At 48.7% G+C, this 16857-nt stretch overlaps 1 protein-coding gene across 1 annotated transcript in view; it reads left to right on the forward strand.

The window, feature by feature from the left end:
* Positions 1 to 15137, forward strand: part of VPS13C (vacuolar protein sorting 13 homolog C) — a 63541-nt gene extending 48404 nt beyond the window's left edge. Inside the window, 17 exon segments of the mRNA XM_070762754.1 lie at positions 214 to 258; positions 261 to 311; positions 313 to 363; positions 574 to 591; positions 593 to 688; positions 2344 to 2483; positions 2831 to 2912; positions 3124 to 3237; positions 4060 to 4135; positions 4218 to 4381; positions 6284 to 6329; positions 6653 to 6776; positions 7482 to 7596; positions 10529 to 10620; positions 11370 to 11493; positions 12149 to 12238; positions 13780 to 15137. Coding sequence (XP_070618855.1) covers positions 214 to 258; positions 261 to 311; positions 313 to 363; positions 574 to 591; positions 593 to 688; positions 2344 to 2483; positions 2831 to 2912; positions 3124 to 3237; positions 4060 to 4135; positions 4218 to 4381; positions 6284 to 6329; positions 6653 to 6776; positions 7482 to 7596; positions 10529 to 10620; positions 11370 to 11493; positions 12149 to 12238; positions 13780 to 13875 — 1524 coding nt within the window. The 3' untranslated portion in view covers positions 13876 to 15137.
* The last annotated feature ends 1720 nt before the right edge of the window (positions 15138 to 16857 follow it).

The raw sequence follows: 16857 nt of genomic DNA on the forward strand, positions 1-16857 counted from the left end.
GCAAATTTTATTTAACATATAATCTTTCACCTTGTCCCATCGTTCCATCAGTTTCTCCAGTTTGTGTTCATTAAAGTTGTTTAATCTTATTTCCATAATTTCAAAGTGAACGTGATCCACCATGTACCAGGACCAGTTCTGTAATGTCCATTTTTTATCCTCTTTCCAGCCCATTGCCCAATGCTGCCCCATTCTGGAGTTGCTCTCCTGCAGGTTTCATGTGTCAGTTCTGATTTCCTTCCGCCAGGTTACTTCATGAGGTTCTGGTCCAGGAGATGGCTGTGAAGCTGGACCAGGGATTCCTGGCAGCCTGTGATCGACCTCTTCACTCCAGCCACTGACCCCGAAGCCCAGAGGCAGAAGGTAGCTGCCATCTCCACTTGGGGGGGGAGGGATTAAAAGGGGAAACAGGGGAAACCCCCCCCTTTGGAAAAAAGCACACGCACCCGGCGTCCGAAAGGCTTGGAGACATTGAACTAAAGAAGCTCCAGTAAACAGATGTGGAAATGTCTCGTGGGTGTGCTCGGACCCACTTAAGGATTCCTGTTCGGACTCTATTTCTGTTTTTGACAGACTGGGTTGATACAGAGGGGACATTGACGCTCTGAACACGGAGTTGATGGAATCCTCCTTGACGGACGTGTCCACGCTCAGTTTCTTTGAACACTTCCACATTTCTCCGCTGAAGGTGTGTTTTCAGAGAAGATCCCCCAAAGACCCCCCCTGGCATGAGGGTCGAAGCATGTGGCCAGTAATTGGTCAGCCCAAAAGTTTTACTGCCACACTGTGGGTATGGCTTATTTTGTGGGTGTGGCTTGATGGTCACGTGACTCTGGGGTAGGAGTGGCTTGTCAGCCATGTGACCAGGTGGGAGTGGCTTGAACGGTCATCATCGTTCAAGTGAACTGTTAAGTCCTCAAGTTACAAACCTCACCAGTGTCGCTCTCTGACGTTGACAATTTGCTTTGTGTTTCCCGCGCTCTGCTTCCTGAGTCGCCCCCCCCCCACCTCAGGCTGGGAAGCTAGACGAAGCGGGTGCCAATCAGCTGTTGAGAAAAGAGGGGGGGAGGAAATGGGCGCCCCTGCAACTCCTGCGGGTGCTGGTCTCCTCCTGCCGCTTTCCGAGGAGGAGGAGGTGGGATGGTCAGCTGGAGCTGGGCACACACCTTCATTTATGTTGTGAGCTGCCCCGAGTCCTCCAGTAAAATAAATGAAGGAAAGAATTTCCCCTGGTAGAAGCTGTTGTGTCCCCCGCCCCTGCCTGCTGCCCACCGCCCTGGCGTGTGCCCAAACGCCTCTGATTGATGTCGGAGCTTTGAGGTTCCCGGTTTGGGCCAAGGGCCAAGGCTTTAGCGCCAAAAGCACTGACTCCCTCCAGTGACAACCGCCCGAGACCCCCCCTCCGAGGAGAAGGGCTCAGCCCCTTCCTCCTTCCCCTGTTTTCCATCCTTACATGAGCCCAGCAGGGAGAAAATAGCTCTGCTTCCATATATGGCGAAGTTTAATTTCTTTCTCCATTAGCTAGCTAACTAGATGGAAGAAAACATCTCTTGGGTTAATTTGGAATAATTTGTAGAACCTGCCTTAAATTCTGCTCTGTGTGTGTGTGTGTGTGTGTGTGTGTGTGTGTTTCACACTTTTGAGCCTAAAGCCTTGTTTTAGAGGGCCACCAATTCCATAATTGGCTTTTCATTATCTTGGTCCTAATAGAAGGCATTATTCCTACTTCTACTTCTCCCTGTCTCCCAATATTGTAAAAGTGCCTTTTTTTAATCAGATGGTTTTGCATTTAAATTTCTTAAGTTCTGTGCGGAAATGCTAAATTGAAAATTCAACATAACGTCCCTTATGGAATTCTTTCATTCCCTCCTCAATTTGATAAAGTGCAAACAGGATTGAAGAGCCAGCTTTGAAATGAGGTTGGGGTTGAACCTTTTGGAAGGAGACCCTGTGAGTGAATGAATATAGGAATATGAAACTTGTCAGAATGAAGAAAAGCTGACAGAAATGAGTTCACTGAAAACTCAACAGTTTATTTTTTTTAAGTGCTGTTTAAATGAATCCTGCATTCCATCAGCAAAGGTTAATAACTAACAGCGGCTCCCTTGTCGTTATTGTCGTTCAGTTGCTAAGTCATGTCCAATCCTTCGCGGCCCATGGACCACAGCGCCCCCCGCCTCCCCTGCCCTCCACCATCTCCCGGAGTTTCCCCAAACTCCCGTTCATTGCGTCTACTGGAGCCACCTTTCCCAACACCAGGGTCTTCTCCGAGGTGGCCCCTCTTCTCCTTAGGGGCCCAAAGTATTTGAGCTCCCTCTCAAGCGCTGCTTTCTCTCTTGCCAGCTCCACTTAAGCCTTTCCTTGGGCTCTGGCAGCGACGCGTCCGAGTCCGGCCAGGGTGACCTCATCGCCATCCATTCCGTCAACTTGCTCCTGAAGAGCATCGGAGCCACCTTGACCGATGTGGATGACCTCATCTTCAAGTAAGGGGCTTCGGGCTTCATCTCAGGGGGGTCCTTGGGAGTAGAAGCAGCCCGGGGACTTCCGGAAGGGCTTGGACCATTACTCACACCCAGTGGGACACTCTAGACATGGATGCCTGTATTTTCTGGACTCTGTGCTGCTCCTGTCCATCCAGATTTGGAGCAGCAAAAGGACCCATGTGATAAATAAGGATTGAAAAATCCATAGGCAGCAACGTCAAGGTTACCCTACCTTTCCAAGGCAGAAGATAACAAACCCCATTGAAATCAATAAGTGGAGGGCCATAGATCCCTAAGCCATGGACTGACCATTGTTCTTCATGAGGTCGTTTTATCTGCTGTTCCAGGCTGGCTTTCTTCGAAATCAAGTATCAGTTCTACAAAAGAAATGAACTGCTGTGGAGAGTCATCGGCCATTACAGAGGGCAAGTGAGTGGTCCCTGTCCTTGCCCCTCCCTCCCTCCCTCCCTCTCCCCCCTCGCAGGAACCCCATTGAGGTTTCTCTCCCGGTGAAGCCCTGCTACTGTTTGACCTGAGAAATCCTCCCCCCCCTTTGCGCCCCTCCCCTCCTGCTTCCAGGATGGGCCTGTGTATAATGTCAAACACTCATTTTTGTGTGTTCTTCTTTGTTTGTGTAAAGTTCCTGAAGCAAATGTACATCCTGGTGTTGGGGCTGGACGTCCTGGGCAACCCCTTCGGCTTGATCAGGGGCCTTTCGGAAGGTGTGGAGGCCCTCTTCTACGAGCCCTTCCAGGTAACGGCCTCCTGGAGCATCGTGGAGCGATGATAGACAGCAGAAGACCTTCCCACCCCTCCAGATCCTCCTGCCCAGATGCATTTTGAAGATGGAGTCCCTAAAAAGGAATAAACCCCGGCAGGGCGGGGGTGTGGGGGCAAATCCCGGCTCTCCTTCATGGCTCCCTTCGGGGCTGCTGCCATTGTGCGACAAGACTCGGGCTGTGGAGTCCACCTGAAGGCTCATTTCCTCCCAGGGCTTTTCCACAGGTGCTCTGGCAAGGAGCCTTTGCCGGCAGCTGTGTAGTTTTAAGTACCGTATTTTTCAGAGTATAAGACGCACTTTCCCCTCCCCCCAAAAAAGCTGAAAATTTAGGGGCCCCTCATACTCCTCCAAACGAAGCTTTTCCAGAGCATTTTTTCAGCCCTAATGATGCGCTAAGGAGTGAAGGGATCGATCTTGGCCTCCTCTTCTCATTGCTTCTCTCTCCAACGATCAGCTGTGCTTTAGAAGCGGGTTTTTTAACCTCAGCCCGGGGATTTAAAGCATGCGCAAATGCTCAGAACCAGCAAACCAATGCGCCGAAGCTGAGCAGGCTAAGGGTGCTAGCCACATGAACACCTGGTAGGCAGATTCTCCCCCCTATTTTCCTCCCCCAAAACAAAGGTGTGTCTTACACTCCGTTGCGTTTTATACTCTGAAAAACACGGCCACTTATTTCAAGGGCCCAGCGGCTTTTCTGAGCCGCCCACAGCCACGAATGACAAGAGCCGGGTGCTGGGTGTCCACTGAGTGCTGAGCTTGGCTTTCAAAACCCGCTGGGCCTCTCCTTCCCTGCAGGGGGCTGTCCAGGGGCCGGAAGAGTTTGCCGAGGGGTTTGTGATCGGCGTGAGGAGCCTCCTTGGCCACACTGTCGGTAGGTGGGAGACCTCCGGTGGGCGGAGAAGCTTCCTTGAGCCGCTCTCGGTCGGCCTCCCTAAACTCCCCTTCCCTCGCAGGGGGTGCAGCCGGCGTGGTGTCGCGCATCACTGGCTCGGTCGGGAAAGGTCTGGCCGCCATCACCATGGACAAGGAGTTCCAGCAGAAGAGACGGGAAGAGATGGGGCGCCAGCCGAAGGACTTTGGGGACAGCCTGGCCAAAGGCGGGAAGGGCTTCCTGAGGGTAGGAAAACTGGGCCTTTTTTGACCCTCTGCTGCAGTCATGGTGAAACTATTTTACATTGGATTGTTTATTAGTGTTTTCTGGTTTTTTTGTATATGCTGTGAGCTCGGAGAGGGGCGGCAGACAATTCCAATGAAATCTAAATCTATGGCACAGGTGGCACGCAGAGCCACATCTGTTGGCACATGAGCCGTTGCCCTAGCTCAGCTCCAGCGTGCCTGTGTGTGCTGGCCAGCTTAATTTTGGCTCGCACAGAGGCTCTGGGAGGGCGTTTTGGGCTTCCAGGGAGCCTCCAGAGGGATGGGGGAGGGCGTTTTTACCCTCCCCGGCTCCATGGAAGCCTTTGGAGCCTGGGGAGGGTGAAACAGGAGCCTCCTGGGCCCACCAGAAGTTGGGAGACAGGCTGTTTCCGGCCTCCTGAGGGACTCCTCTGGGGTGGGGGAAGCTGTTTTCGCCCTCCCCACACACTGAATTATAGGTGTGGGCACTCACGCATGCGCAATATTGCACACGCACTCTCATTCGCCATCCCTGCTCTACTGTATTAAATTAACTCCACCTCCAATCCGTGCGATGTTTCTTGTGTTTTGAGTCCCTTTCATTTTCTCCTGCTAGTGAGTGAAAAAGAAAAATACACAGCCTACCAAAACAACCAGAATAGAACAATTAATCACATGCAGAAACATTGTGTTTTGATATCGTGTTCAAGCGTTAGGTGTTTCCTGGACATTTTGGGGACAAGATGTACCCTCCCTCCTTCTGCCCTTTGTGCGTGTGTGGGGAGGGGGGCGGGAGAGCCCTTTGGAGGGGGGGCAAGGAGTCTCTCTAGACAACAACCTGGGGGTCCCTGGTACCCCCAGTCGCCTTCAGGGGTCCGAGTGATGAGAGGGTGCAATAATGTAGAATACAATTAGGATTAATTTTTTGTTTTTAAATCATCTTTATTAAGTTTCTACATCTAAAAGTAGAAAGAAAAGAAAAAAATTGACCAAACAAAACATACAAAGAAAGAAAAGAAATAAAAAACATGAAAAACAAATGAAAACATAAACTTGAACAACATACAAAACACATTCAGTTTCACTAGTGTCCTTTATATGCCCATAGACATAGTTATTTGCTTATGACCAATTCATATTTTCTTTCACTATGTTACATGGATTTATTTGTCATATAGAAGACATAATTTGCCAACCCTAGTGTTGACTCTCACTACCAAACGACCTGATATTAAGTATTTGTATCTAGTGTGTGGAATTGTGGGTTTGTTTTCTTTGGTTCTGTGTATTATGTTGTATTCATTTTGCATGTTTGTGAGGAAGACTCGTTTTTAGGGGTTTTGTTTTCCATCGATTTATGGGAATTAGGATTTTTGACCCTACAGCATTGGGCACTTTTTCCCCATGGACCAGAGTTTTCAAAACACGTCAGAAACATGAAGTTGGGTTGGAATTCCTGGGTCTTGTTTGGCTTCTTCTGCCCAGCCAGCCTGTGGCCCAGAAGATCCCCTGGTACCAGAACCTGGCAAATGTTGTGTCCAGTTCTTGGGTCATCTCCTGCCATGCAGGGCTTTGAAGCCTCGTCTCTCTGGGGCTTCGGCTGGATTGATGCTGAGAACCTCCCAGAATGGACACCCAACCTTCTTGTAGCTAATATGGCAAGATGGTTGCGCAAATTTTCTTCATGAAAAGTGGACCCTAGTCTTGTTTTTCACACACTGGGTGGTGTGTCTTGGCAGTCTTTAGGATCAGAATTTCTGGTTCTGGTGAATTGTCTCCAGGTGAAAATTTGAGTAGCCGTGACCTCAGACGTTTTCCCACGGTGGAGGGTTGGGGTGGAAGGAATGGGACATGTGGCCATTCCCACCTGCAATTCCATCTTTTCTCCCCCTGTTTCTTTCAGGGAGTGGTTGGCGGAGTCACCGGGATAGTCACGAAACCCGTGGAAGGTAAGTGAGTTAAGTTAATTCTCACAGAATTCAGTCAAGCTTGATTGATTGATGGATGGATGGATGGATTGCATTTATATGCCGCTCAATCCAGAACGGGCTTTGCTTCATGTTCCATTGAAATGCCCCTGGTTTGAATCACCTGAGAAATACGAAGTGAGACATGAAGTGAAAGGCGAAGCAAGAGATAACAACCGCAAAGAGTGGAAAGTTGAAAGAGGAAACGGACACTTCTTGCGGGTGGCCTGGGATGGTTAAGACGCTTTGCATTGAGTGGCAGTTGGAAAATGCCACCCTTGTTTCCTCTCCCTTGACCCTGACAGGTGCCAAGAAGGAGGGCGCGGCCGGCTTCTTCAAGGGCATTGGGAAGGGGCTGGTGGGGGTCGTGGCCCGACCGACCGGGGGCATCATTGACATGGCCAGCAGTACCTTCCAAGGGATCCAGAGGTGAGCCCAGCAGCTGTCTGGGGGTTATTTATGTCATTTTATTTATTTTATTTATTTTATTGGTTTTATTGGTTTTATTGGTTTTATTGGTTTTATTTATATTATTTATATTATTTATTTATTTTATTTATCTATTTATTTTATTTATTTTATTTATTTTATTATTATTTTATATTATTATTATTATTTTATATTATTATTATTTTATATTATTATTATTCTATTCTATTCTATTCTATCAAATTTCTAGGCTGCCCTTCTCCAGGGGACTCAGGGCAGCTTCCAGCATAAAATCAATACAAAATTACAGATAAAATTATACTCCCTGCCCTAAAACCCAAGACTTGCAACATAAGCATCCCATAAGCTTTCTTTACCTTTCTTTTTCTTTCTTTCCTTTCCTTTTTCCCTTTTTCTTTTTTCTCCTTCTCTCTCTTTTCTTTCTTTTTCCTTTTCACCGTGTATAAATTCAGTCCAGGCTTATGTGATAAGACAACGGTCTAATTAAATAAGGAGAAACCATAGTGAACATACTTAATTGATATGAAATATATAAAGAAGAAAGAATGGTAAAGTGTTGAAATGTCAGCCTAAAAACCTCAACCAACGTCAAACGTGTTTGTTAATTGTGTTTATTTTAACTGTGTAATAAAGTTTATTTTGAAAGAAAAGAAAAGAAAGGGCTTCCCTCCCCTCCCCTCCTAGGGTGGCCGAGTCCACGGAAGAAGTCTCCAGCCTGCGGCCCCCTCGCCTCATCCGCGAAGACGGGATCGTTCGGCCCTACGACCGAGGGGAGGCCGACGGCTACGACCTGTTCGAGGTATGGCCTTTCAACCTCGCGGCCTAGATGTGTGTGTGTGTCTCTGTGTGTGTGTTTGTGCATGAAGTGGCTTCTGTTGCTTTTGTGGGTGTGTTGACTGTGGGGATCCCTGGTGGAAATGGTCCTTCTCCCCCCTCCCTCTTTGCTGTGCAACCTTTGAACTGCCCCCCTCCTTTCTCTAATTCTCTTCTTCTTTCTCCCTTTCTCCTTCCATGCATGCCCAATCCCGGCTGGACTGACGGAACTGCCCGTTATGCATCTCTTTTCCTGATTAACTTAACCATCTTTATCTGCCTTGGTTTGATTTGAACGTTAAAGACGTAATCCCGGACACATCCACCGTTTGGGGGTTGCCCTCACTCAGCCTTGGCTTATGGTCCCTACTAACTTTTGATCACCTCTATTGGGAACGTTGGGGGCAAATGTTTCTTAATGCCAAGAGGGGTCAGCTGCTCTCGGTAGGAAGTGGCCGGAGAGCGAGATAGGGAAGGGGGCCAGGAGAGAAAGGGCTCCCCTTTACCCTCTTCTTCCTCAATGGTTTGTAACGGAGACCAAAGACATTTTGGTCAGAGTTATTGCAGAGTCCTTCATTTTATGATATACGAAGACAAGGGTCAGTGCCCGAGGGTCTTGTACCGTTTTCTTAATGTTGCCAGTATATTTAAATATATCGAACCATTTAAATATGTTCAAGGGTTAAATAAAGTTTAGGAGGGAAGTGTTTTTAATAGGAAAGTGAACCCAAGAACAAGGGGCCACAATCTGAGGTCAGTTGGGGGAAAGGTCAGAAGCAACGTGAGGAAATGTGATTTGACTGAAAGAGTAGTAGATCCTTGGAACAAACTTCCAGAAGACGTGGTTGGTCAATTCACAGGAACTGAATTGAAACATGCCTGGGATAAACATCGATCCATCCTAAGATAAAATACAGGAAAGAGTACAAGGGCAGACTGGATGGACCAGGAGGTCTTTTTATGCTGTCAATCTTCTGTGTTTCTATGTTTCTATATTTCCTATACCTTATAATAATGATGCTGCTCGGTGGAAACTAAACCTGCTACGGAAAAACTATAGACATTTTTGAAATCAAAACAAAAAATGATCCAGAAAAGTACAAGGTCGCAACTGCGATGATTACAAAAAATATATTTTTTGTACACCTATGTAATAAAACCACTGGTTTTATGTCCTGAGCGTCTCGTTCTGCACAAACTTCCCCAGGTGGGGGGGGCAGAATGTGCCCTGCGCTTTGCTCACTTGTGCACAATGTCGCAACGTGAGTGAAAATAAGGGCGGCACAGATGCCGCGATGGTCTCACCCAGGTTTCCACCATCAACGTGGATAAAAGCAGACGTCTGTTTTGTTGTGGGGGGATATTTGGGGGGTCTTTCTGGGAGCCCTACATCAGAAACCTGTGCGACTTGTAGTTTCACAATCCATCTTCCATCAACACCTGACAGGCAAATCATCTATAATGTCTGGTAGAGGGGAATCTGACCAATTCACACCAGGAGAGAAGAGGTTTTAATAGGAAAGTGAACTCAAGAACAAGGGGGCACAATCTGAAGTTAGTTGGGGGAAAGATCAGGAGCAACGTGAGGAAATATTATTTGACTGAAAGAGGAGTAGATGCTTGGAACAAACTTCCAGCAGACGTAGTTGGTCAATCCACAGGAACTGAATTTAAACATGCCTGGGATAAACATAGATCCACCCTAAGATAAAATACAGAAAATAGTATAAGGGCAGACGAGATGGACCAGGAGGGCTTTTTCTGCCGTCAGTCTTCTATGTTTCTATGTTTCTATATATGACCACCTAGAGGTCCCTTTCCAGGTAGCAGGTATCTCGAGAGCCCCATCCAGGTGAGTCCGTGGACTCTCTTCCAATGGGAACACCTGTGCCTTGATGCTGAAAAGAAAGGATGCATTCAGAAACATGCATTTTATTTTCACGTGTTTACAAACGTGTGTATTTTTCCTTTCAATGCTCAGTTTTGCTACATTGATTTCAAGGGAGACCGTGTATCCTTGTTGCAGATGTTTTTTGGGGGGGGGGGGGGGTGATGAAACAATGGACACGCAACTTCCCCCCGAATATGTGCTAAATATTGAGAGTGAGGGTTAGCGCTCTTTGGAGGCCCACACAGGGCATCTGAAGGAGGGAGAATAATGCCCCCCCCCGCCCTCCTCTGGGTCTGGAGGGTCTTTCCCCCTCAAGTGGGGAGAAGCCTTCTCTGTCTCCAGGAGGCTTTTCTCCCCCTGCCCCCAAAGGACGAGTCATATTTGGTCATTTCCCCCACTTCATGTCGGGGTTCAGCTTGTAATGTTGCAGAAGCGTGTACCGAATGCTATGAAGCGGTGAATTAAAACGTTGCCTTTCGTACCTGAATGTGTGAGACCCTTTTTCTCTTCAAGGTGGGTGACAGCTGCATCCTCAGCCACTTCCCCTGAGAACTGGGCCCCTGTTTCGAGAAGGGGGCCATAATCTGGGTAGAGAAAGGGCCGGAACTGCTCTTTCCTTCAGCCCAGAGAGCCAGCGAAGACCGGAACCTCACTGCCCACCCGGCTGCAGAGGGACCGTGGGGTGGTGGTGGTGGTGGGGCAGTTGGGCTCCACCTCCTGTTCCCTCCGAGTGGCATCTTTGAACTTCATGGGGGACTTTTGTTCTTCTCTCGGTCCACCTGTGGGGCTGGTCCCTTCGCCCTGCCCTGCTTTCTTCTGGCTCAGGACTGAAGGCCTCCAGATGGACTTCGCTGGGCAAGCGTCCACTTCCCTCTGTCTTCGCTGCAGCTCAGATGGGGCTCCATTAGCAGCTCCTTTGGGGGGGGGAGGGGGGGAGGCCAGTCCTGGACAAGCCAGTGGTGCCTCACGTAAGAGTGTGAACATGGCAGCTCCGATCTAACCCGAAGCCTTTTGACTTCCTCTCCAGAACTCCCACATCAAGAAGCTGGAGGCCGAGACTTTCCAGCACTATTGTCCAGTCACTGGAAGAGGAAAGGCCTACATTGTGGTCACCAGCAGGTAGGGCCAGCAAAATCAGAACCGCTCACCCTGGAACGCAACCATCTAGGGAGCCTGATTCTGGAAGATGCTTCCCCTGTTAGGAATTCAAGCCCTCCATGTCAAAGTTAAACTGTTTTTAATCCAAAGCAAACCCACAAAATACACATACGACCTTCCTGGTTCAACACCAAAGTAACTGTGCAAAGAAAAAGTCTCCTTTCCCAACAATAGAGACATTCTAAACAAGGGGGCACATAATGCGCCATCACGTGTGTGCAGTGAGGGAGAACAGAGCAACGGAGTGAAGGTGGGAAACGGAACCTAAATACAGTCAAATGCAGGCGAGAGGGAATTCTGCTGGGACAGAGGAAAGGTGACCATTTAAACAAACACAGCACCTTTCCCCAAAGTCCAGACATACAGAGCTGGCTATTTCAACATCCCCAGCACATTCTCTCATCCTTACCTGATGGAAGGAGAGGGCAGGTATTGACTGAAGGGGTGGAGCTGGCTGAGTAGACCTCCACGGAAGCTTATGTTGATAGTAGTGGAAGGAAATCATTGTAAAGCAGGGTTGGGTTTGCAGTTGAGCTGAGCCCCTCCACAAGTAGAATTTGTGTGTGTGTGTGTGTGTGTGTGTGTGTGTGTGTGTTTCTACATTCTTTGGTGGAACAGGAATTGTCCCATTCAAGTTAAAGTGCCTTGGTCTTGGACCCATTGTGGGTGGTTCCTTCCAAAAGTCCAAACATACATTTCGCTCCCTCTAGGAGGGTCATCTTAATGAAGGAAGTGGAGCTCCTGGGTCACATGACCACAGACTGGGATTACTTGTATGAGGATTTTACACGGCCCCCCAGGACAGAGGAGAACCTGCTGCAAATCTTCGTGAAGGTAAGAGGTCCTGATCTCGGCATAAGAGGTTTGACCCACACACAAACGGGTTTGCTGGAGCCACATGGACCCAGGACCTAAAGCTCTGCGGTGTTTCAAGGATATATTTTAAATTGGCCTCGCGGTATTGATTCCGTTAGTGGAGCGGTAAGATAAGTATTAATTGATTTCAAGGGAGACTGTGTATCCTTGTTGCAGATATTTTAGGGGGTGTGATGAAACAATGGACACGCATCTTCCCCCAAAATCTGTGCTAAATATTGAGAGCAAGGGCTAGCGTTCTCTGGGTGCCCACACAGGGCATCCGAGGGAGGGAAAATAATGCCCCCCCCCCCCTGCTCTCCTCTGGGTCTGCGTCTCCTTTTGTGAGATAAGTCATAATTTTACTCCTGGAAATGATCAGGTAAGGAGCCCAACCTGGCTTTGTTCTGAAAGAGGCCAAACAGGAGACACAGCTGGACAAACATGTGGTCCTTTGTGCCATAAAAAATGCCTTCAAAATATCGGGAGGCTCTCTGGGCAGAAACAGCGGAGGGGCTAACTTTGGGTGTGGAGGTTTTTCCAAGGCGAAATCAGGCCAAAGCAGAAATAGCCCCTGGATCATTTTCTGACACGCGGTTGAATATTTTTGAGTGTTTTGTGCCATTTCTCACAGGACAAAGGGATTCTGCCCTTCGCCAAAAAGGAGAGTTCGGGACAAGAATTAATGAGGAAAATTTGGCTGCCGGACGTGACTGCTGCAAAGGTACAACTGCCCTCATGCAATTGGCCGAGGCAGGGGGGTCAGGGTCAGGGATCTTGGGGTTTTGGTGGACAGCCCAACGAAGATGTCAACTCAATGCGGAACAGCAGTAAAAAAAGCAAATTCTGTGCTTGGAAGGATTAGGGAGGGAATCGGAGATAGGTCGGCCAGTGTTGCCTCTGTACAAATCGATGGTGAGACCACGCTTGGAGTCCTGTGTACAGTTCTGGTCACCTCACCCCAAGGAGGATAGAATGGAACTGGACAGGGTGCAAAAAAGGGCAACAGGAATGACCCAAGGAAATGGAGCCCCTCCCTTGTCAAACCAAGTTGCAACACCTCGGTCTCTTCAGCCTTGAAAAGCGGCGTTGAAGGGGGGGGACTTGATTGAAGGGTATAAAATCCTGCATGGGATGGAAAAGGTGGATAGAGAAAAATTATTTTCTCTATCACGCAATACTAGGACGAGGGGGCCCTCCCTAAAGGTCATAGGTAAGAAAGTGAGGACAAATCAAGGGAAATATTTCTTCACCCAGAGGGTCCTTGGTTGATGGAATTCACTTCCAGAAGAGGCTGTGACAGCTGTCAGCCTGGATAGCTTCACGGCAATATTGGACAGATTCATGGATGCCAAGTGTATCATAGGTGGTCATTGAAAGGGATGTCCAAGTGCCGCCTCTATGTGGGTTGAGGCAGGCAGGGTTCCCTGGGGTCCCATTTGTTTGGGGGTCCAGGGAAAGGGAGGGTCTTGCCTTCTCTTTCTGCTCAGGATCCCCATGGACAATTGGGGGGCCACTGTGGGACACAGAATTCTGGACTTGATGGGCTTTGGCTCGACTCAGCAGGGCTCTTGCTGTGTAGTCTCGGGTCAGGACATTCGGGCCCTTTTGGTCTGCAGCCTCTCTAGGGCACTGTCCAGGGGAATCGGGTTTTCTACCTTCCACACTGGAGATGAGTTTTTCCTCATTAGAAAAGGAGGAGAACAATGTCCGTTTTGGCGCACGAGGGATGACCCTTGCCTCCCTGGGTCAGTATCCCGGTCACTTCTGACAGTTTCTTAGCCACAGCGCATCATGCGCATCGAGTCTCAGAGGCAGAAGCATTTCCTCTCATCTCCGGTCGTCCTCCTGTTACCACCAAAATTGATCCTGCCCATCACGGTTGTAACTGGCGATAGTTATAAAATGGGCTGCGGGCCACGGTTTTGCAGGGAAACGGACATGCATGCCAGATTTCAGCAAAACTGGCATAAACCATGGTCACGTGACTGAATCACCGCAAGTGGCCGTAAACGTGGCTTGGTTGCTGAGCGCCCAGCGTGCAGGTCATGTGACCCAGGGGGGGGGAGGAGGTGAGCCCCGGGACTGTGAATTGGCATCGCAGGTGCTCCCCAAGTGAGTCCATTGGAGCTGTGGGCAGCCACTAAGGTCCACGCCTGGCGCTCCCTGGATCCTCTTCCTTGTGCCAAGGGGGCAGGGGCTGTGCAGGGGCCGCTCCTGTTTCCCAGGGAAGGGCTCTAACCGCTCCCTTCTGCCGCTTTGCAGAGGACGTGCCAAGCCATCGATGTGGCCGAAGCCAGCCGGCACCAGCACACCCTGGTGAAGCAAGCCTCTCTGAAGAGGAGCACATCCAGGACGTGACCAAGGGGGGAGCACATGGGGGGCACTCGCTCAGCCCCTCCTCCAGAAAACATCTTTGGGGACCTCAGCTTTACTCTTCTCTAGATTTCGGTCGGTTGTGGGTGGGCTCTTAGAAAACCTTTGACAATCAAGACCCCAGAAAAATCGGAGATTCCTTCTGCTTTAAACCCCCTGTTGATCAATCAATCAAAATTCATTTTCACTGGAAGTAAGTTTTCCGCCACCCTCCTATCAGCTCTGCTCAGAGAGAGGTTTTTGTAATGCGGAAGACTGGACTTTCCTTCTTAGGGACTAGTGGGTGATAGTTGTAATCAAGGACAGAAGGTCTTTCTTCGTGCTGGTCAGTAAACGGTGCCTAATTATGTTCAGTGCTCTTATTTAGATCTATGTGGTACAGGAATGAATGTTTGGCTTGGAACATAAATTCTCTTTTTGAAATGTTCTGCACACCAGATTCTCTGCTGACAATACGTGCAGAAAGATACCTGGGCTTAAAGGAACGAACCGACTTGGGGTCCTGGCGCATTGCATCTCACGCCACCAAGCGCAGAGGTTGAAAGCCCCCAGTTTCTTATCTCTCCTCCCGTGAATTTTAGGTTGCGATTCAGCAACCCCCAGGTGCTTGCCAGGGATGGGGGCTCAGCCCCTCTGAGAAAGACTCCTCCCTCTCTACTCCACCACCTGGACTATTCCTGCCAGAGTCTTCTTTGGAGGGGACATAGCAAATCATATGCAGGCATTTCTGCTCAACATTCAGCATTTCCTAGGCCCAATTATTTGTGTGTGTGTGTGCGTATGCTCCCTTTTTGCACACCTTCATACTCAACAACATGCTACTCGTTTTAATATCAACATGGCCGGAACTGGTTATTGATATTATTAGCTCCATTTGGAGTCTCGGCACATCCAATTTACACCCCCTGGAACCATCTTTTACTGCCAAAGAGTCTACAATGAATAAAATACAGATTTATATGCCAGCAGTTACAGGCAAATTACGGTGGAGTCACTGCCTCAAGAAAACACACAATAGCACAAACTGTTAGTAGCAACCTAACAATAGCAGGATCAATGCCTAAATAATATGAGGTTCTAATTTACTATTTACTATTGCGGCCAGCTCAGAGTTAGTAGGTGGATATCTTCAAACTTACCTAGTTCACTCAGGGAGTTTGGCTGTGGGTCACATGAAATGTACTATTTTCTGTGTATACTTTTGTTACGCATATTATATACTGCCAAATAAAAATATTTTATATGCACTTCTTTCTGTGATAACCATCAAAGAATCTTAAATTGTGCTGCACAATTCACTCCACCTGCAAAGGCGTTGACGGGCGGTGGAGTCATCCATCAAACCCTCTGAAATTGGAGTTTTATTGCTTTCCACAAGAGGGCAGCATTTCCTCATTTTTACAGCAGGGACTTGAGCTCTTCTGCCAAGAACAAGTTGCATAAAACCACAAGGCCTGTGTGTAGCAGTTACAAAACTTCACTTCTTGTGATTCCACCTGTGTCTGGGCTAAAAAAAAAACCCAGAAAAATTGGGGGAAAACACACACACACACACCATTTTTTTCTAGACTGCTTTGGAAAATCCTGATTCCCCCCCAATTTTTCAATGTTTCGCCCAGGCCTTCCCATCTGGGCTTTCTCCAGAAGATAACTTTAAAAATCTTAGCACCGATATGTCAGAATTGTTTGGTTTTATTCCCAGACAATGGCTGACCAGTTGAAAGGCTGGAAAATAATGCATGGCACATTACTGAATCAAACTCGGAAGCTGCACAAAAAATTGAAGGAAGGAAGGAAGGAAGGAAAGAGAAGGAAGGAAGGAAGGAAGGAAGGAAGGAAGGAAGGAAGGAAGGGATGGACTTTGCAGATCAAATGACCGTCCAATCTCTTCTTAAAAACCTAAAGTGATGGAGCACTCTCAAATTTGGAAGGAAGGAAGGAAGGAAGGAAGGAAGGAAGGAAGGAAGGAAGGAAGGAAGGAAGGGAGAAGTCTTGGGGGTAATGGAGATAGATTTTATTTTATTTTTACAAAATAAAACTCATCTGATGAAAGTGTCAGTGATAAGATGATAGAATTTGTAAAGCTGGCCAGCAAATGAAAAGCAAATGAATCCCAGCGTCTATTTTGATTTGTAACTCACTTTAGAAATAATTGGAGAGGGGCAGGCACATAAGAGCTCCTAGCCCTGCTAGCTGGCTGACTTGCACCGTCTGAATGCTCGGTGAGTTCTCCTGCCCAAAGACTTGAGGCACATGAAGTTGAAAGCAACGGCTGCTGTTTGAGGGACAAGTTCCTCGAAGCCGCACGTCCACAGCTGCCCTCTTCACCCACAAGGCTGCAGAGACCCGCTGACCCCATTCGAGATAGGCCTGGGCAATCACACCCTCGGCCCCGGACAAGGGAGGCCCAGCGCGGTTTGCAAACGGCATCGGGATGCTCGGTGTGCGGCCGCCCTCCTCTCCCTCCGACCGCCCTCCCTTCGCAGGAGCCCTTCCCCAAGACCTCCTCCCATCTAAAATGCTCATCAACATTCCGGGGAAGTGGCGTGTGAGGCCACGGGGTCTCGGGAAAGGAGCCGGGATGCCGCTGGAGCAGCCTGGAGAGACCTCCCGTGCATTTTCATCAGGTGCAGAAATAGATGTTCACTTCATATGAAATGCAAAGTGCCAGAGAACCACTTAGGCGGTGTCTGGTATGGTTGCCTTGCCGGCTGCCAGGGAACAGGGGCAAGAAGGGAGCCAGGGAAGATTACCTGTGCTAGTCTGGGAAGAGAGAGAGGGAGGGAACCTTTGATTGGCGAGAGGCCCCTGCGGGCTTCTTCTGTAACCAAACTGTTGGTCTTTGAACTGCCCCAAGATGCTCCAGCACCCTGTCTTGTCTTAAAGGGGGGGGGGAAGGGGTCAGGCACCTGAATATTCATAACACCAACTCTTCTTAAGAGCAAGGGACGCTTTCTTTCCCCAGGT

Source organism: Erythrolamprus reginae, chromosome 10 (genome assembly GCF_031021105.1).
Source record: "Erythrolamprus reginae isolate rEryReg1 chromosome 10, rEryReg1.hap1, whole genome shotgun sequence".
Taxonomy (NCBI): domain Eukaryota; kingdom Metazoa; phylum Chordata; class Lepidosauria; order Squamata; family Dipsadidae; genus Erythrolamprus; species Erythrolamprus reginae.